Source organism: Dromiciops gliroides, chromosome 3 (genome assembly GCF_019393635.1).
Source record: "Dromiciops gliroides isolate mDroGli1 chromosome 3, mDroGli1.pri, whole genome shotgun sequence".
Classification (NCBI taxonomy): domain Eukaryota; kingdom Metazoa; phylum Chordata; class Mammalia; order Microbiotheria; family Microbiotheriidae; genus Dromiciops; species Dromiciops gliroides.
The window spans coordinates 461225184-461246636 of NC_057863.1; the positions used below are offsets into that span (position 1 = coordinate 461225184).

A 21453-nucleotide genomic window follows, 5' to 3' on the forward strand; every position below is an offset into this window, starting at 1 on the left:
AGTATAAGCATGTGTATGTATATAGTACTAGCAATAAGGATAGACTTCCCATAGAGGGTTGTACTTAAGATGACATTTCAAGAAGTTAGGGATTCTATGAATTGGAGGTGAGGTGAGAGTTCATTTCAGGGAGGAGAGCCTGTGCAAAGTCACATAATGCAACAAAATGCAAAATGTTATGCACAGAGAACAGCAATCAAAACAGTTCATCTGGAACATGAAGTAAATGAAGAGTAGTGTTAAGTAAAAACAAGAGTCAGCGAGAGCCAAGCTGTGGAGAGTTTCAAAGGCCAAAAGACAAGTCTGTATTTTATCCTAAAGATAAGAAGGTACAAAAGAGGCAACAGTCTATGAAACTCCATCACCAACACAAAAGATGTCATAAAAATCAGGTACACTGCCATCCTCTCAAATATCCATCTAAAACAGAGGTTCTTTACCTAGGGTCCAGAAAGTCCAATGGATATATTTCAGGGATTCCATGAACTTGGATGGGGAAAAAACATTAAATCTTTATTTTCTTTAACATCTCCTTGAAAGTTAACGTTGCTTTTAATTATTAATATACCAACAAACGTTATTCTGAGAAAGGGTCTGGGCTGTTCAAGGGGTTCCATGACGTTGGGGAAAAAAAAGAAAGAAAGAAACCCTGTTCTAGAGATTCCAATCTGTTCTAAGTAATTTTTAAAAAATTAAGATTACATTTAAAGGAATATTGTGGGTGTGATGAAAATAGTGAATAAGCATCTAAAATGGGAATGTGGGAGAGGGGTTAGAGATAATTCAAAAGGGGCAAAAACAGGAAATGCTTCCATGCCAGTTAGGATAGTTGGATGCTCTTTACAGAATGCCTTCTTATTCCTCACAAACCAAGGAACCGATTTTATATAATCACCCAATAAAAACTACAATGAATTAACATTAAGGGTCTGACGCAGAAAGAGGAAATTCACAGTTAAGGTTGTCCTTTAACATGTAGGCACAACAGGGGGGCACCAAGAAAGTAGTTAAGTGGCCACCCTGTGGTGTTTAGATGTTGGAAGACAACTCAAACTGTGAATTTTCTAGCTTTTAATGTTTATATAAGACTCTTAAGATTTTTTTTTAATGCTGTTTCTGCTGGGGGCATTTTCTTGAGTTTGGTCCCTACTGCCCCTGACACTCTCACTCATATATACTGTTGCTCCTCTCTCTCTCCCCCTATCTGAAAGCTTGACAGATAAATGAAAGCATTTAAATCAATTCAGAAATATAACACAGGGAAGGAGTAGAAAGGAGGGAGACTTAAGAACACTCTATAGCATAGTGAGGTCTCTAAACATTAGGACCCCTTAAAATCATACTGAATTAATCTGGAATTAAACTTTCCCTCAAGGTAAGATTGGATGTGCCCTACTAAATACAAGAAATCGCACCACGGGAATAATACTTCATTGAATATTGAGCACACAATCTAAGATGTTCTTCCTGCTATAGAATTCTGTGATTTTAAAAATTAATTTATCATTATGTACATTCAGTTACATCCATGCAACTTAAAATACCTCTAGGCTATTCCATACCACAACCCTTTCCAAACATTTTATGCATCATTCAGAAATTACTGTGCTTTCCATCCAGAAATACACTAAGGATCCTATTTTATATAGGTTCCCTTCAAACAAAGCATATAAATAGTCAACACTGGAGACATGAAAAATATAAACTTTCATTTAAAAAATAAAACAGTACTTTTTCAAAAAGCAAATGAAACAATTAAAAAATCTGCTTTACTTTCACAAAATTAAACATCTACCTACCTTCGCTGTTTAAATATGCGCAAAAATTGTGTCCTGGACAAAGTACACATATGTCTCATTTTGGCCCAGAGGCATTTTTCTCTGAGTTTATAACCCCTTGAAAATAGAGGTTTCATCTGGAAACCTAACAGATCTATGGCCGCTTGCAACATTATAATATATTCATAAGGCAAGTCTTCTCTGTCAAAGACACAGCAAATTAAATGGCATAGGGTGGGGTCCAAATCCATGAAGAGGTGATGATGGGAAATGGACCAAACCAACCATGATATGGGAAGTAAAAATCCAGGAAGAAAGAGAAGATACAAAATAAATTATTTTAAAAGCAGAAACACTATGGGGAGCCCTTCATCTAGACCTAGAGAGAATTTCTGTTGTTTTTCAATAAAGCACAAAGTCTCTAGAAATCAAAAAGCCATTGAAAGATTGTCAAGATATAGACACATAGATAGGTAGATATAGATATGTATATATGTGTATATATGTATATATGCACACACATATGGCTTAACTTTGGGCAGAAAAAAAATTGCAAGAGGAGATTGGGGAAAATGTGTAAATGTAACAAAGCATGTAAATGCTATTTTTCAACTAACAAATCAAGTTTTGACTAATAATCACAGTTTATAACTACTATAATAAAGACTATTCCATTAAAGAACGGGGTTCATTAAAACTTTACCGGGCTCATTTCAAACATGAGGCAATTTGTATTAGGATCACTCTAGAGTTTTAGTTTTCTGTAGAGAGATCAGAAATCTCCATGAATCAACTAGATCATAATGTAGCTACTAGAATTCTATGGCAGTAGAATTTCATTTATTAATTATAGCCATTTAAAGATACTATCCAGTATTTCTGGATAGTTTCAGTGAGATCAGATGGGATGCTCCCCCATATAGAAAGGAATGCATGGGGCAGCTAGGTGGCACAGTGGATAAAGCACTGGCCTTGGATTCAGGAGAACCTGAGTTCAAATCCAGCCTCAGCCAATTGACACATACTAGCTGTGTGACCCTGGGCAAGTCACTTAACCCTCATTGCCCTGCCCCCCCCCAAAAGAAAGGAATGCGCAATCTGCTGGCCCATTATGAGAATGCATGACCATCCTTTTCTTCTGCTTTCCCATAGGGAAGTTTCAGGGTTAACTTGCATAACTTAAATAATCATTTAACTGAACTCTAAGAAATTACTGAACAAGTGAATCTTATGCTTATAATTATACATATTCAACTAATGGAAGTCATTAAAACATACAATAAAAATCGTGAAACTGAAGAAGAGCAGAATTGGATTTTTTACAATAAGAAAAACATACCATCGTAATAGACAATAGCTCCTACAAGCTTGTCCTTCTGCAGCATTGGAAAGTGTTCAAGAGCTCTTGATTTACTAAGGACATAACTGCTTTTCAGGCATTGAGCTCCTGCAACCAGGTCATAGAGCTTTATTCCCACCCAGTAGTAAGGCAACTGCCACCACCTATAAAAGAAAAACGAGGGAACTAAATGTCACAACAAAAAGATGACCCGTGATCATTATAACTCTTTTATTTAAGTACAATGAAGCACAATTATAGTAGCATAATGCAAAAGGTATTAAATGTGAGCATTTAATAAATAACATTTGACATTAATCTAGATGAATTACATTAGTGAACTAGATGGGCGACAATTTAAATGAGTGTTCTAAAGGAATCAGGGCAATTGGCGAAAAAAGCAGGACAAATTATAGAATTTGGGCTCATACCTCTGACAATCACTGAACAATACATAACCTGCTTTTTCAGACAATTGATATCTCTAGTCCAAGAAGGTCTCATCAGTATCTCTAGGCTGTTTAAATTGGTGTTTGTGCATGAATTTGAAATTTGGTCAATTTAGCATATTCTTGATTCTGTACCTAAAAAAATGCCTCAAAGCGCATTGAATCTCAGTACAACATTTGAAGAAAGGGCAGTTTTGATTAAACAAGCACAAAGCTTACTCAACATGTGCTGAACATTAATATACTTTCAGCAGCACAATAAAATAATTACCAAATGCAGCTAATGAAAACAATGAGTTTACTGCATGAAAAATGTATAAATACTTTATATAAACATTAAGATCAAAGCTTATTCCTTTATGCTAGGAAAGCTCTAAGTAGTAACCTCTTTGGATCCTAAAAGTGTAGAAGCAAGGTTCATTTTCCTTAAAAAAAAAAAAATGAGAATGGCTACAATATAAGATCTTTGATAACTTACAATCCATGGGCGTATCATCCCTCCCAAGAAATAGAAAGATGCTTTGTGGGGGGCAGCTAGGTATCATAGTGGATAAAGCACAGGCCCTGGATTCAGGAGGACCTGAGTTCAAATTTGGCCTCAGACACTTGACACTGACTAGCTCTGTGACTCTGGGCAAGTCACTTAACCCCCATTGCCCCACCCCACCCCCAAAAAAAGATGCTTTGTGAATGACCAGATTAAGTTATAAACCCTAAAATGTAATGTTATGCTCCCATTCGAAATTAAATCAATGCAATTAAATTCTACTTAGGTATAAAAATGTGTCAATAGAAATATGGGCACATACCTACAAATTCAAGTTTTGGAATAAAGAGAGTATTTATAACTAAAGTCGCCACAAATCTTTTTGCCAATATAAACTTTCCAAGGTATCTCTGGTCAAATTTTGCAAAAGAGTTGTTTCCTGGCTTCTCCTTTCACATCTTTAGCTTTCCCACATGCCAATTTAACTCATCAGTATGCCTAAGGAAACTAAAGTAAGAAGCTCCCAATTGTAAATGCAGAGGGTGATTGTCACCTCCTTGGAAAATTAGGTCCTTAAAACTAAAGTATGTCAAAAGAGAATCATTCAGGTAACAAAAAATCATGATTTTAAAGCAAAGGAAAATATTTTTTAAAAAGAGATAAGCACCAATTATAAGCATTAAGGGAAAGCCCACTGCAGGAATATTCTGGCTAAGACAATGTCATGCTTACTCCAGCTGAACAGACAGAGCACAGGGAATCTCAACAAGCTTACTTGTAAATCGGAAGCATTATAGGTAGTGGATGAGATAAATGGGGAGCAATCTCGAGCAGGTTGGCACGCTCATGAAGTGCTTCTTTCACCATCCTGTACTAAAAATCAAAATATGGAAAATTAGCTTGGCAGTAACAGATTATGGTGTTTTCCAAAGGGGGAAAAATGTCCTGCCAACTGATTGATACACACAACCCTCTCTACCTCTGAGGCAGGAAATATCTTAATCATATTTCCAATAATACATCATACTGTCAACTTCGAGGATTTTTAGAAACCTTCACTGTATTTGCATAGGGGGAAAACATGCCATTGGGGTTCCCAGATGTAAGATATTTCCCTGACTTGAGCTACATGATTATACAAACCATTTATCTTGTATTCCCTCTATTGTTGCCCCAGCTCCATAAAACATTTGTCCCTGCAAGGGATGATAGATTACTCAATGGTAGGTACCCTTAGATTTTTTTTCCTTACACAAACCACCCCCTCCCCACCAATGCAGATCAGGGATGCCCAGAGTATTTCAAAAAGGGGCACAAAAGTGGCAGGTGCAGAACTGCCCATGTCAAGTTGTTATTAGAGTCTTCTGTGTGCAAAACAGAGATGGAAAATTCTATTGAATTTTTATGTTCTAGAAAATGCCACTGACTCCTTCTAGAAGAATGGACACAAGGCAGAATTATAGTGTGGAAAATATGCCTCAAATCTTCTTTCCCCTAAAGAATTTGCTACTGATAACATGACCAGATGGTGACAGCTGTAAGAGAGAAAAGAGCCAGAGACTGCCCCTGAATTAAAACAATGGCATACAAAAAACCCTTGAGGGGCAGGGGGCTGGTATGGGGAACTGAATCATGGTTGCTCAAAGAAAGACACCAGGTTCAAAAATAGTTCAGCAAATCTGCTGATTAATCGTAAATTGGGGGTAGGGGGAAGGGGTGTTTATTTTTTTGATTCAAATTATTATTTCACTGGTATAGGGATTTTTTGGTGAGGACACCATTCTAATGCAGGTGTGGCACCTACTCCACATCTCAGTCTTAGAAAGCTGCCTCGGTATATAAAAGGTTAAATAACTTTTCCAGGGTCACATATCCAGTATATGTCAAAGGCAAGGACTCTAACCCAAATCCTCACTGATTCTAACACTGGGCCTCTCTATTTACTACATCATGCTGCCTTTAACACTACAGTAAAAAATTGTCACACCTCTCCTGAAAAATACTCCTGTAGAACACATTAAACAGATATTTCCAACAGGAGGAAACATTAAAAGCCATTTAAAAGCCTTATTTAATTGGAGAGGGGAAAACAGCATAGTAGCAATTTTTGTTTAACAACTAGCATACACAATTACCTGCTCATAATCCAGGTTGAAGATGGCCTTCTGAAGGTATCTCACCCCACCGTGGATCAGCTTAGTGCTTCGGCTGCTGGTCCCTGATGAGAAATCATCTCTTTCTACAAGGGCTGTTCTTAGTCCTGTGTAACCAGAAAACCAAATTAACTTCTTAAATTACACAATTTGTATGTAATTCATTAAAGGCACTTCTCCAGGGTAGAGACAATCACAAGAAAAATTACTCTGAACATGGATAAATTTGTATTCAAAGTGCACTGCACTGTCTATATTATAATGAAGAGATTTTAGCCTCTTCCTAGGGGGAAAAAAAGTCAAACCAGACTAGAAGCACATTAAACGTTAGGTGGAACACAGTTAGAAAATATCACAGCACAATTACACAGTCATAATAGGTGGATGCTTTTAAAGGAACAAAATGTCAGTCAGTCCAATGCCCTGAGCTTCCCAAATATTTAGGTGCATGCGCCCTCAAATATGCTCAGCAGCCTCACCCTGACTCCAAACTAGTTCCCAAGGTCTCTAATCTAGTCAGTTTGGTATAGGGAAAAGAGTGCTTGATTTATAATCAGGATTCACTTAATTTCGCTGGGACTCAATTATCTCGTTTGTAAAATAAGAGATTTGTATTAGATGACCTCTAAGGTTCCTTTTAACTCAAAGGTTAACTTCTTTTGTCATGGATCCCTTTGAAGTCTGGTAATACCTATGAATCTAATATCAGAAAAATGTTTTCAAATACATAAAACACATGAAATTACAAAGTAAACCAATTATATCAAAATATAGTTCTCAAAATACTAAAAAAAAAAAAAAAAGTCCCCAGCCCCCAGGTTAAGAACACCTGTACTAATCTAACTCTATGATATCATTTTCCAGTTCTTAGCCTGGCTCTCTCCAAAACCTTAGAATTCCAACTAGACAATGTATAAACATGGAAAGATGCAATACTTAGAAATGTACAAGTAGGTGCAATTTAATATAGTGCGAACAGAGCATGTGAGCGCAAATGATACATGAAAAAAAAATTAAAATAGGGTAGAATGAGGTTAAGCAAGGCCAGGCCAACTGTGAGTCTTCTTTTCACTTCCTTCCCTCCAATCTCCCATTACTTAAGAGTTCTAAAGACTTTTCTGGCATGTTATATAAGAGAACAAACAGCCTTTGAAACCTGACTAGAAATAGCCCAGACTTCAAAATGTCCCACTCCCTCCTTCCTATCCAGAACTGGGTTAGGCTTACCCCTATGGCAACCCCCAGAGTCCCATAAAATAGCTCAGGGATATTAGCCAAGGGTCTAAGTCCAACACAAGGTGCACAACACATTCTGGGCCGTGAGACCCAGATATGCTTGGCAGATACATGAGGGACTCAGTATGACAGAATCCAATTATTCTAAGAATAACCAGAATGCTTCACAGCCACTACACTCAGAAAAATAGAATTTAAGCCCATACTCAAATCATTTATGGTAGTTAATACCACAGGGCCACTTTTAAAACAACCAGTTTAAATATCATCAGAAAACTAAAGTAACTCCCTTGACTCGAAAGGGCAACATTTTTGGAAACTATGGAAGAAAAGGGTAGTGAACTTAGATTCAAGAGTAGGTACTGCTAATATTCTGGCTAAATAATAAAGAACCAAATAAATAATAAAAGATTCATTTTTGTTTCTACAAATAATTATGTTGAAGATACAATACTGTGTTTCTGGATTGTTGGCCCTACAGTTATGTTTTGTTAAATTCAGTCATAAAAGATGTAGGAAAATACACCAATAAATTATTCATAGGGGGGGAAAGTATAACAATATAGTAATTTACACCCCCCCGCAAAAAAAGTGGCTAAAAAAATAAATGTGCTAGGGATAGGACCTGTGATTTCTGAAGTAAGGAAACTCCTTCCAATAATATAGACCAGCATCTGCTCTACAACTTAGAATTGCCTAGCGAGACTAAGAGGGTAAGTGAATAGCCCAGAGGTCAGTCGGCCAAAGGACGATCAACAACAACATGTCAGAGTTAAGACTTGAACCCAGGTCTTTCTGGGGCTGGCTCTCTATCCACTGCCTCACACTTCTTTTAGAATATAATTATTCTGTAAGAAATTATAATTAGGAGCAATTCAGATAAAATTGGAAAGACTTATATGAACTGATACACAGCAAAGTAAGGAGTAAAGAGAATAATATTCACAATGACCATAATAATATGAAAGAAAACAATACTTAAAAGCATCATTAGTCTTGATTCCAGATGACTGATAAATGAAATATTCTTCTTGGTAGAGAAATTGGGAGGGGGCAGGGGAGAAACTGGAGGTGTAGAATGAGTCTCATGGGATCAGACTGATTTGATGCAGTAATTTCTTTTTCTTAACTGTACTTTGTGATAATGGGGGAAAGCCCCAAGGAATGTGATTATTAGGAAATGATAACTATGTGGGGTTTTTTTAATCAATAAGACTTCTTTTTAAATACAAGAGAAAAAAATATTTTTTCCAAAAACATGTGTGTAACCCTAGAAGTCATGACAATCTAGAATACATTGTAAAATGAGAGACACAGTGCAAATGTTTCTGTATCACAATGAATAGTTCATCACACATTTGTTTGCCTCGATTTGATTAATTCCTTACCCTGGAATCAATCCACAGAATCCAAACATATGATTCATTCAGAATACGTACTATTTAAACATTTCTTACTATATCCCTAGGTCTATGTTAGTTTCTTTATCCATCAAGCCTTTGAGAAATATAAACAATTAAGGATCCAAGCTAGCTGATGATGATCCAAAAGATGTGAAGACATGTTCCTTGCCTTTGTAGAGTTTTATTTCAATTGGGCAGTATTAAGAATGGAAGGGGAAGGAGAAAGGAAGGAAATAAGCATTAAGGACCTACTATGTATCAGGCACTGTGTGAAGTATTTTATCTCATTTGGTCCTCACAACAACCATATCCTATTCCTATCCCCTTTTCCCAGTTGAGGATACTGAGGCCAGCAAGGGTTAAGCAATTTGCCCAGGGTCACACTAGTAATAAGCATCTGAGGCCTTGTTTGAACTCACATCTTCCTGTATCCAGGCCTACCTCTAGACACTGTGCCACTTAGGTCCCTTTGAAACGATTTGTCTTCTCTGGCTTTAGGGGTTGAACAGGGTTAAAATTATTGTCTTTGATGTTTGACTAAAAACACCTGAGTGCATGTCTTGACATTGATGCCCTATACATAGCTCAAACTCAACATGAACAAAATAGAGTTCATTATCTTTTTACTCAAAATCCACCCACTTTCTCCCTTTCCTCTGTTAAGGGCACTGCCAGTTCTTCCAAATGCCCAATTTGCAACTTAGGGGTCATTCTTATTGCTTCCCTCTCACTCAGCATCCCTGTCTTATCCAAAGAAACTGCCAGCCCACAAACCTCACCTATCCTTCCTTCTGTTTACACAGTGACCATTATACTTAGGCACTCATCACCTCTCCACAATAACCTCCTAACTGGTCTCAGTCTGTCCTCAATCCTTTTGCTACCCTGATATTCCTAAAGCACAAATTTAACCAGTCCACTCAGTGACTTGCCCATAGCAAGCCCTTAATAAATGATTTAATTTTTATCCACTCACCACAGGTGGCAGGAGTAGGGCACATAAATTGTGCAGAAATTTGGGTAGATCACCAAAATCCTTGTAGCATTTGTGAATTTGGAATTATATGGGGATGGACAGAACCAGTATAGAAGCAAATCCTAAATCAGCCATGCCAAGCTTATGAGAAACTGAAGTGGTACTCTGGTGTACAAGTGAGTATTCTGTTTTGGAAGACATGCCCTCTCAAACCAAATAGCCTCATGAGGTCAAACTACACCTAGTGTAGGAAAGCTACAATAGAATAATGTAGAAGTATTGTGCTGTAAGAAACAATGAGCAGGCAGATTTCAGAGAAACCTGGAAGGACTGACATGAACTGATGCTGAGTGTGATGAGTAGAACCAGGAGAACACTGTACACAGTATCAACAACATTGTGTGTTGATCGATGCTCTCCAAATCCAGAAAAAAAAAAAGAACTGTGGAATCTAGATGCAGATTGAACCATATTATTTCTACATTTTTTTTTTAGGTTTTCCCCCTTTGCTCTGATTCTTCTTTCACAGCATGACTAATGCAAAAATATGTTTAGTGTGATTGTACATATATAACCTATGTCAGATTGCTTGCTGTCTTGGGGAAGGGGGAGGGAAGGAGAAAAATTTGGAACTAGAAATCTTATAGAAACAAATGTTGAAAACTGTCTCTACATGTAACTAGAAAATAATAAAATAATTTTATGATTAAAAAAAGAATAATGCAGAAGTACTACCCAATTAGGTAAGAGAAATATTTTATTTGAACTTCTAATTACCTCAATTAAAATTTTCTTTTGCCTTGTAAATAAGCATTATTGGTTGAACTGGAACTTGTTTTTAGAAGGGAAAAAGATAATGTTTGTTAAAAAGTGGCATCCAAATTTAATGATAGGAGCTAAAGGGGAGAAAAGGAAAGCAGGGTATAAGGTATAAAAAGAATAAGCATTTTATGTTGAAAAGTGCCATCAATTTTCTATGAGCAAGTAATAACAGCATGTTAAAACTATTTTGCAAAAACCATAACCACCAGATAGTCAATGACCACCATCTTTGGTCCCAAATTCCATTTCAGTCCTCCTTGGGGTGTGTCACTAATTATTTTCCTTAAATAGCCAGACTGTTAAATCTCTTTTTGGAATTCTGCTTGAAAGAGCAGGATATATAATTCCCCACACGCAGTTGCTGAATAAAGCCTGATCAAATCACCTGCTAATCTCAGAGGACTATTTAAGGTAGAAATATTTGGAGGTCCTACTTAGATCCCTGATATTCCATACTCCCATTCCCTTTAGAGATGGAACTCCATGCCCAATTTTCAGTGACCACCTTCTAAAGTAAGGAGACACCTTTATTCAATCAACATTTATTAGGACACCAAGCTAGGTGTTGATGATACAAGTACAAAGAATAAAACAAGATACTCTATATGAGGGAGACAACAAGCACAGATACAGCAAAATCAATCAATCATTCAACAACCATTTATTAAGTGCTAACTATATGCCAGGCACTGAACCAAGTATTAGGGATATAAAGAACGGCAAATGTATGGTCCCTGCCTTCAAGGAACTTACATTCTAATGGGGGAGGCAATATGGAAATATTTATGTGTGCATACAAAATTATATTATATATATATAATGTGTGTATTGATATATACATGCAAACATATATACGTCTATATATGTGTGTGTATATATGTATATATGTGTGTGTATATATATACACACACACACACACAAATATATACATATATACATATATACACACACACAAATATATACAGAGCAAATGTAAGGTATTTTCAGAGTGAGACACTAACAGTAAGGGAGGCCTATGAAAAGCCTCCAGAAGGTAGGGTTTGAGCTGAATGTAGGAGGCGGCCAGGGAAACCAGGAAGGGAAGGAGAACAAGACCACTGCAGAATGGGGGATAATCAGTAAAGAAGCAAATGTGATGGAGTACAGGAAAAAAAAGAAATCATACAAAAAAAAGAAAGCTAGTGCTGCAGGATCATAAAATACATGGAGGAAAGTAATTACATGTTAAGAAGACTAGAAAGGCAGGAAGGGGCCAAGCTGTGAAAGGAGTCAAAAGCTAAACACAGATTTTATATTAGATTTTGGAGAATCCAATATACAGACATGGATTTTATTGAGTAGAGGAGTAACATGCTGAGGCTGTGCTTTAGGAAAATTCCTTTCACAGCTGAATGGAAGATGGACTGGGGTGAGGAGAGAATTGAATCAAGAAAATGAACCAGAAGGCTATTGCAATAGTCCAGGTAGGACTTGATAAGCATGAACCAGGGTGGAGGCTCTGTGAATGGGGAAAAAGGCACATATACAGAGATACCATGAAAGCAAAAATGACCAGACTTAACAAGAAATTGGTTAGGTGGAATGAGCTCAGGAGAGGAGGTGAGGATAACACTGAGATTGTAAGCTTGGATGATAGGAGGATGGTGGTACCCTCAAAAGTAATAAATTGTTTGGAAGAGGGAACTGTTGTGTGTTTGTGTGAGTGTGGAAGGAGGGGAAAGGAAAGGGATGGAGGGAGACAGAAGAAGTTCTGGATATGCTGAGTTGAAAATGCCCAAAAGGCAGTTAAAAATGCAAGATGAAGGGGCAGCTAGGTGGAGCAGTGGATAGAGCACCGGCCCTGGAGTCAGGAGTACCTGAGTTCAAATCCGGCCTCAGACACTTAACACTTACTAGCTGTGTGACCCTGGGCAAGTCACTTAACCCCAATTGCCTCACTTAAAAAAAAAAATGCAAGATGAGTTCAGAAGAGAGGTTAGGGCTTCATATACAAATCTGGAAATCATTGGCATAGATATTGTAATTGAAAGCTAATGAGATTAAAAAAAAAAAAATCTTAGTGAAGAAGGCCCCGGACAAACCCTTGCAGAACACTCAAGAGTTAGTGGCCATGACCTGGAAGAAAATCCAGTAAAGGAAACTAAGAAAGAGCAGTCAGTTAGTCTGTCAGTCAGGTAGGAGGATAATCAGGAGAGAGCAGTATCATGACAAAGTATCCAGGCAGAAAAGGTAATCAACAGTGTCAAATGCTGAGAGGTTAAAAAGGATGACGGGGCAGCTAGGTGGTACAGTGGATAAAGCATTGGCCCTGGATTCAGGAGGACCTGAGTTCAAATCCAACCTCAGACACTTGACACTAGCTGTGTGACCCTGAGCAAGTCACTTAACCCCAATTGCCTCACTAAAAAAAAAAAATGCAAGATGAGTTCAGAAGAAAGGTTAGGGCTTCATATACAAATCTGGAAATCATTGGCATAGATATTGTAATTGAAAGCTAATGAGATTAAAAAAAAAAAATCTTAGTGAAGAAGGCCCCGGACAAACCCTTGCAGAACACTCAAGAGTTAGTGGCCATGACCTGGAAGAAAATCCAGTAAAGGAAACTAAGAAAGAGCAGTCAGTTAGTCTGTCAGTCAGGTAGGAGGATAATCAGGAGAGAGCAGTATCATGACAAAGTATCCAGGCAGAAAAGGTAATCAACAGTGTCAAATGCTGAGAGGTTAAAAAGGATGACGGGGCAGCTAGGTGGTACAGTGGATAAAGCATTGGCCCTGGATTCAGGAGGACCTGAGTTCAAATCCAACCTCAGACACTTGACACTAGCTGTGTGACCCTGAGCAAGTCACTTAACCCCAATTGCCTCACTAAAAAAAAAAAAAAAAAAAATACTAAAAAGGATGATGATTGAGCAAAGTCCAGTAAATTTGGCCAATAAAAAATCACTGATGATCTTGGAGTGAAGCTACAGTTGAATGATGAAGTCAGATTGCAGAGGGTTTAGAAAAGAGTGAGAGTAGAGGAATGGAATGGAGATGGTTTTCTCAAGGAGTTCAGCCAGGACATAGTGGAGACAGATAGGAAAATAGCTATTGGGGATGGTCAGATCCAGACAGGGTTGAATTTGTTTATTTTTTTTTTCAACTAGGGGAGAGATGGATATATTTTTAGACAGAGAAAAGCAGACAGCAAATAGGAAGACACAGAAAATTAGTAAGAATGGGGCATATAGTAGGAGCAATCTTCTGAAGAAGCTGGGATGAGGTGTTAGATGGGTTTGTGTTAGCATGAAGAAAGGCTACCTCTTTAAGTGATACAGGCATGAAGAAAGAGATGATAAGGGAAAGCTTATGAGTGATGTGAGATGAGGAGAAAGGGGAAAGAAAGGGCAGATGGAATAAGTTGAGGTCCTTAGCTGAGAGGATGAGGGGAGGAGGTCCCATGGGAAGTTTGGAGAGAAATAAAAAAGTTTGGAATAGCTGCTATGATAAAGAAGAGAGAAAATTGATTAGGGAGGTGTAGAAAGACTACTTTGCTGCAGCAAGGGCCCACTATGCAACATAAATCTGTAGTGCACTCAGCAGAGTTTCATGATTTGTTCTAGCACCATTTTTGTTGTTCAGTCACTCTGAGTCATGTCCAACTCTTTGTGATTCCATTTTGGGTTTTCTTGGCAGAGATACCAGAGTGGTTTGCCATTTTCTTCTTCAGCTCATCTTATACATGAGGAACTGCAGCAAACAGGGTTAAGTGACTTGCCCAGGGCCATACAGCTAGTGTCTGAGGACAAACTCAGAAAGATGAGTCTTCCTGACTTCCTGACACTCTATGCACTGTGCCACCTAGCTGTCCCTAGTACCATTCAGTAGCACGTTAATTGAAGTGAAAGTGGTAGATGGTAGGAAATCCAAGATTGGAGTTTGGCAAGGCATATCCATGATAGGACAAGAGGACAAGAGATTTAAATGTAGAAAACAGTGCAGAGCTAAACAGATTCACCCCATTTTAGGGGAGGAGAATGTAGTTAGTGTAGAGCTTATGGCCTGAGAAAGAACTGAGGGATAAAGGGATTGGAGGTCATGGTGAGGATGAAGAACAAGGTTAGGTGTCAAGTGAATTAATATAAGTATATACAAAGTATTTAAAAGCCAGGTAGCTTAATAAGGAAGGAAGCCACTAGCATTTGGGGGAAACAGAAAAAGGTTCTTTACAGAAGATATAGATGGAACTTCCCCTTAAAAGAAGAGAGAGGCTTTAGGAGATAAAGAGGGAGTGAATTTCAGGGATGCCAGATAGCCAATACAAAGGCATAAAGAAAAGAGACAGAGCATTGTGTGTAGTCTGGTTTGGCTGTATTGCTGGAGGGGGGAAGGGGGGAATAATAGCCAACTGCTGTTCAAAAGATAGAAGGATAGCTTGGAGCTAGGCTATGAAGGACTTTAATAACTAAAAAGAAGATTTTACATTTATCCTAGAGGCAATAGGAAGCCACCAGAGTTCAGTTGGGGGAGGAAGGGGGGGAGGGGTCATCTAGTCAAATGTGCATTTAAGAAAATTATTTGCTAGTAGTGTGTAATACAGACTGGACTTGGTGAAAGACTTGAGGCAGTGATAACAATTAGGAGGCTATCATTACAATCTGTTGTTGTTTGTCCTTTATTCTCTAAGAGGACCGTGAAAAGGGGTGATGCAATGACTTGCAGTAAATTGGATTTAAGTGAGGGAGGACTGTGCAAGGTCACCAACCTTACTCTCTCCTCCAGAGCCACATGAGTCTGGTGGCAAGATAGATATCAGAATGACTGGAGATGGCCCCAAATGTTTAAGGCATTTGGGGTTAAGTGACTTGCCTAGGGTCACATAGCCAAACAAGAGATGAAAAGCCTCTGAAGCTTAAAGGTACTGAAGAAGAAAGGATCATATGCAATCAATGGTGAGGAGGTAAATATAGCAAGATATGGTAATTAACTGGCTGTGGGGCATGAGGGAGGGTGAGGAGTTGAGGAAATTGTCAAGGTTATGAACAGGGGACATTGGACTTAGTGGGATGTGACCTCCTACCTTCAATTCTATCATTACAGAAAAAGGTCTGGTACTGGAATATACAACCCTACTGCAATACTACTGGCATCCCCATTAATATAGCTTGTCGTTTGGGTAGAGGTTGTTTAACCTCTAAACAGATCGTAGAGACTATAGCACAATTTGTAAGACAGTTGTAGCAGAAGTTCCTCCTCATTAGTCCTACACTTGACATCTTTAGTCATGCCCAATAATTCCTTAGATTCTGTGGCTACTAAAAGACTTAAGGCCTAGCCATCTCTACTCCCAGAGCAGATTGCCATGAATGAGCAGTAGATATCAAGAGGCACTCAGGAAGCCCTCTGACCTGTTACATAGGAGGCCCCTTGATATTTATGGTGTAAAAGGGTGAGCACCAATGCTGGAAATAGATGACCTATGTTGGCATGTATTTGGCTGTTCTCTTGCACCAAACAAAATGTCCCTTCTCCCCCTTTTTGGAATTGAAGAACAATTAGTTTCTAGGTTGTTCCCCAACCACTAGTGATACATACATGCAAGGCTCATTTTTCAATCCCCAGAAAATCTGGGGTAACATAGAAAAAACAAATACTCAAAAAGGTAGTCACACAAAGATTGATTTCAATATAATTTCTCTTTGCCTTGGGAATTTTGGTATATGGAAAGAAAAAGGTCCCCAGCACCCTTAAAATAAAGAGTCTGACAGACTCCACTGTTGATTCATCTGTAGCAATTCTCTGACTTCTGACTTTCTAATAGAAAATAAGCCCATCTTGAAAGAATCAGTGGTACAAAGGTAGCCAAAACAGGGTTTGGTTGTAAAGGAAGGGTACTAAATCAAGACATACAAACTTTAAGCTACATCTATGACACTGTCTTTCTTATTTTATTATGATCTGCTTGTGTGTGTACTATGAAGCAGGATGAGTACTATGAAAAGACCAAAGGATTCCATGACAGAGGAGTGGGGTTCAAACTCCTACTTTAAGTCACTTAGTACCTCCATGACTTTGAACAAACCTAAGCCAAATCTCTGGGCCCCATTTCTAAATGGCCTTTGGCCATCGTTTCAAGTTGAAAATCATCCACTAAGCATCTACTATGTCCCAGGGACCACACCTGCATTGGAGACATGAAGAAAGGCAAAAACAGTCCCTGCTCTCTAGAAGTTCAGTCTAATGGGGGAGATCACACACAAACTACTATGTACCAAAAAAGATATAGGCAGGATAAACTGCAGGTAATCTCAAAGGGAAGGCACTAATATCTAAGGGGCTCAGGAAAGGCTTTTTGTAGGAAGTGAGATTTTTAACAGAGACTTGAAAAAGCCAGGCTGGCAAGAGGAGGAAGAGACGTAACTATTGGGGGGAAGTGGAGACAGCCAATGAAAATGCCTGGAATTAAGAGACAGAGTACCTTATGTGAAAAACAGCAAAGAGGCCAGTGTCACTGGATCACAGAGCAATGGAGGGCGATAATATAACAACAGCAACAGCAATGGCTAACGTGCTAAACACTGTGCTTTAAGTCTGGAAAAATAGAAAGGGGTCAGAGTATGAAGGATTTTAAAAGGCAAACAAAGAATCCTCTGGCTCTAAAGTTATGACTCTACAGCTAAAGAACCAAAGGATAGAAATATGAAGCAGAGAATCCTTTTCTGTAGAACTCTATCTCCCTACCCCTGTCCAAAGGAGGGCTGCAGCATCAGCAGCATAAGTCATGGCCTAGGTTTTGACTTGGCATTTTCTAGCAAGGAATCTGTTCGTTTTAATGGAATTTTACATATTGAATTGATTTAGTACCTGCTTGCATTTCTCTCTTGGGAAGAAGGTCCACTGAATAGAAGAAATAAATTGAAATAGAAGATAGCAAGGCTCACATACTTTGCATACTTTTTTAGGATACTAGAGATTAGGTGAACCATAACCAAAAACATAACCAAGACATGACACTGATTTCTAAAGTTAAAGATTGATGAGATTAGTCAATCTCTTTTTTTTTAATATAGGAACAAGAGTCCAAAGTGTACATAAAATTCTGTATTTTTTATTTATATTGGCCCTTTAAAGAATTTGCATACTCAGCAACAGAATCAACAATCCAAACAAAGATGACTCCTTATCTGAAATGTCTGGTAAATATGCAATGTAATTGGGGTCATAATTTGTAAGCACAATGCACTATAAATTTTAATTAGTTAATTAGAAATGCTAGAATAGCCCCACACAGAGACCCTTACCAAGATGTAGGTTTCATAAAAGTGTGTTTCAATTTGCCAGTACTTTTACTGATAAGTGTTACCTGAGCTTGTTGAATGTGGGAATGGAATTCCTACAACTTTTCCCCATCAGGATGTTAGCTCTTTTTAATCTTAATGGGGGGGGGGGGGGGGGGAGGGGGGGGAGGGAGGGAGGGCAGCGCAAGCTAGGTAGCACAGTGGATAAAGCATTGGCCCTGGATTCAGGAGGACCTGAATTCAAATGCAGCCTCTGACACTTGACACTTTCTAGCTGTGTGACCCTGGACAAGTCACTTAACCCTCATTGCCCCTCAAAAAAAAACAAAAAAATTGGTATATAGTAATCTTAATCCAGCAAGGTATAGGGGAAAAAACAAAAAACAAAAAACACTTCATTCCTCCCTATCCCAAACTGCAAGTTTCTATATTACTGCTTTGTCTCCAAACTATTATTTAGACAGTTCTAAAAACTGTTGTCTCACCTTGGTCAAGATTTCCTATCAATACTATACAGATCATTTTTTAAAATGAAGTAATATGTAAAAAGGACAATCTAAGCACTCTTCTGTTCATCATCAGACCAGTTAAAAACTGTATGACCCGACCCTGTCAAAACAGCCCCCTGCCCTTTCTACCATCATCTAGACACTGTTTTTTTTTTCTTTTTTTTGGTGGGGCAATGGGGGTTAAGTGACTTGCCCAGGGTCACACAGCTAGTAAGTGTCAAGTGTCTAAGGCTGGATTTGAACTCAGGTACTCCTGAATCCAGGGCCAGTGCTTTACCCACTGCACCACCAAGCTGCCCCTAGACACTGTTCTAATCATTGCCAAAGTACTTCAGAGTACTCTACATAATATGATTTTAACTTCACTTTCATTTGTGTTTACCTTTGATTTATTGGGAAATTAAAATCATTTCCTTCAGGGACTTTGACATCCCACTCCCAAATGACTCATGGCACTTGCATCTAGCCTTTAAAATAAATATATAGACCTGCACCAGACCATAGTTGTGGTTTGGGGAGAAGGCTGAGAAAGAAAGGAAGAATGTTAGAAAAGCTTTTCACTCATGGATTCTACAGTACTAGCCTACTAGCTAGTCCCAACACAATATTCCATCTCCTGTATCCATGCCTTTGTAAATGCATGTGCCACATGCAGACTTTATGTCCCTCACTTCTAACCTCTTAGAATCTTCCATACTCAATTCAGTTGCCCTCTCCCACAAAAAACACATCCAAATATTCCCACATTTTATTAACTACACTCTCCTTCATCATATTAGTTTGCATTAAATTATCTATATGTAGAGAAATAAGGTTGTTTTGTGCTTCCCAGAGTTTTGCTGCTGGTAAACATACATAAAAGAGGTAGGAATGTGAGTCAAGAAGGTCTACAACAATGACCTTGCTTTCTTTGTTTAGCTTTGGTTATTGTTCAACTTTATTTGTATGCCAATCATGGAGGTTCTTGGAAGAAAAATAGACTTTGTATCCTCAAACACCACACAGTTCCTCTCCTGGTATTATTTTTTGATAGGGCCGCAAAATGGGTTTTGGAATTTCTAACCCTCAATCAGTTAGATGTCTGAAACCCAAGACTCCAAATCAGCAGTAAGCAGAGACAGTCAAAAGATTATACTGGGGCAGCTAGGTGGCGCAGTGGATAGTGCACTGGCCCTGGGGTCAGGAGTACCTGACTTCAAATCTGGCCTCAGACACTTAACACTTACTAGCTGTGTGACCCTGGGCATGTCACTTAACCCCAATTGCCTCACTTAAAAAAAAAAAAAGATTATATTTAATCTTAGTTTGGGTCATTCTAGCTGGCTTTTATCATCTACCCTTAAATATGTGTATTGTCTATGAATTAAAAATTAAAGATGTAATGCTTGCCCTTGTCAGAAAGAGGCCTTCTAGTCACTGTTCCTTAACAGATGTAAATATAAAATCTAGAAATTACCCTGAAGAATTGGAAGCCAGAAGATAGTAGGAGACAAAAAAATCTGTGACAATAAGTATATGTATTTTATCTTTTCAGCAGAATTTCATCTTGTTGAAGCCAGGACCTATTTCATTTTGATCTTAATATCTCCTGCATCTACCATGGTGCTGTACATACTACTTGGTGTGCAATAAATGTCTGTTGAATTGAAAGAGACAATTCATATTTGTATTGCATATTAAAGCTTATGAGACCCTTTTATATTATACTACCATCACAAGGTGATTACATAAATATCAGATTCCCATTTTCCACACAAAAAGTTGAAGCTCAAACAGGTTTAAGGACTTGCCTGAATGATATGGCTAGTGTTAGAGCCAGGATTCAAACCCAGGGCTCTTGATTCCAAACCCAGCTAAGACCTTGAGGAAAAGGAAGTGGGGGTTAGTTAGGCCAAGCAGTACATGAAAACCCTTCAGATATTTAGAAGGAAATTATCATGTCCTTTTACCATGTTCTCTTCCCCAAGCTAAGGCTCCTCTGTTCCTTCAAATGATCCTGATTCAGTCCAAATTCAAGACTTCTTTTCTCTGGATACAAGCCAACTTATCAATACTGTTCCTAAAATGTGGTGTCCACAGCTAAACACAATACTTTATGTATAGTCTGATGAGTACAGAGTAAAGCTATAGGATCAGTTCCTTATATCTGCCTCTCTTGGAGCAGTTTAATATCACAGAATTGACTCATAGCAAGCATGTAAAAATCCAGAGTAAGGTGGCATTTTCTTTCTGACACACCAACCCTGATCTTTTTTACCAGAAGGGATAGTATAGTGCAGGGATAGGTAGAGAAGGAAGGCCAGGAGTCATTGTGTTTGCAAAACAATATCCCCTAAGAAGCAAACAGAATCTCTTGCTAGGAGGAAAAGTAATTGGTTGGTAAAACAGTAGTGCATTGTTCAAATATTAAGAATATGTAGTTTGGGGGGCAGCTAGGTGGTGCAGTGGATAGAGCACTGGCCCTGGATTCAGGAGGACCTGAGTTCAAATCCGGCCTCAGACACTTAACACTTACTAGCTGTGTGACCCTGGGCAAGCCACTTAACCCCAATTGCCTTACTTAAAAAAAAAAAAGAAAAGAATATGTAGTTTTTCCTTCACCATGCCTCTTCTGGGTCCCCCAAAATCACATTGATCCAAGAGCTTATACACCCATGATATACAAGAGCTTTAATGTCTACTGGCCCTCCAAAACTTTGATGTCCTGAAAAATCTAATTATTATTGGTAACTTTAAAAGATCACAGTAATTTATTTTTGTCAAATGTGACTAAAGATTAATGGATACAATCAGGAATAATTTGGTGAAAACATATCAAAGACACAGAAAGCAAAATTTGTTGTTAAGTGAAGCATCAAACATAATAAAAGAGCAAATTCCATGAATGAACAGCAACAATGAACAAGTCATTAACCAAATGCCTATGATTATTTCACACTTCAGAACACTACTGATACAATCAGAAAATGCAGTAAAAGGATAAATATAGATTACCTTCAGCAATTCTTTGTACATTTTAATTACA

General features: G+C 38.2%; 1 protein-coding gene across 3 annotated transcripts in view; it reads right to left on the reverse strand.

The window, feature by feature from the left end:
• The window catches only part of GPD2 (glycerol-3-phosphate dehydrogenase 2), a 214008-nt gene that overhangs the window by 98995 nt on the left and 93560 nt on the right, over positions 1–21453 (reverse strand). For all 3 annotated transcript variants that reach the window (XM_043991224.1, XM_043991226.1, XM_043991225.1), the window contains exons 4-6: positions 6189–6313; positions 4829–4926; positions 3118–3281 (exon numbers count right to left, since the gene is read on the reverse strand). In XM_043991224.1, coding sequence (XP_043847159.1) covers positions 3118–3281; positions 4829–4926; positions 6189–6313 — 387 coding nt within the window. The remainder of the gene's footprint in view (positions 1–3117; positions 3282–4828; positions 4927–6188; positions 6314–21453) is intronic.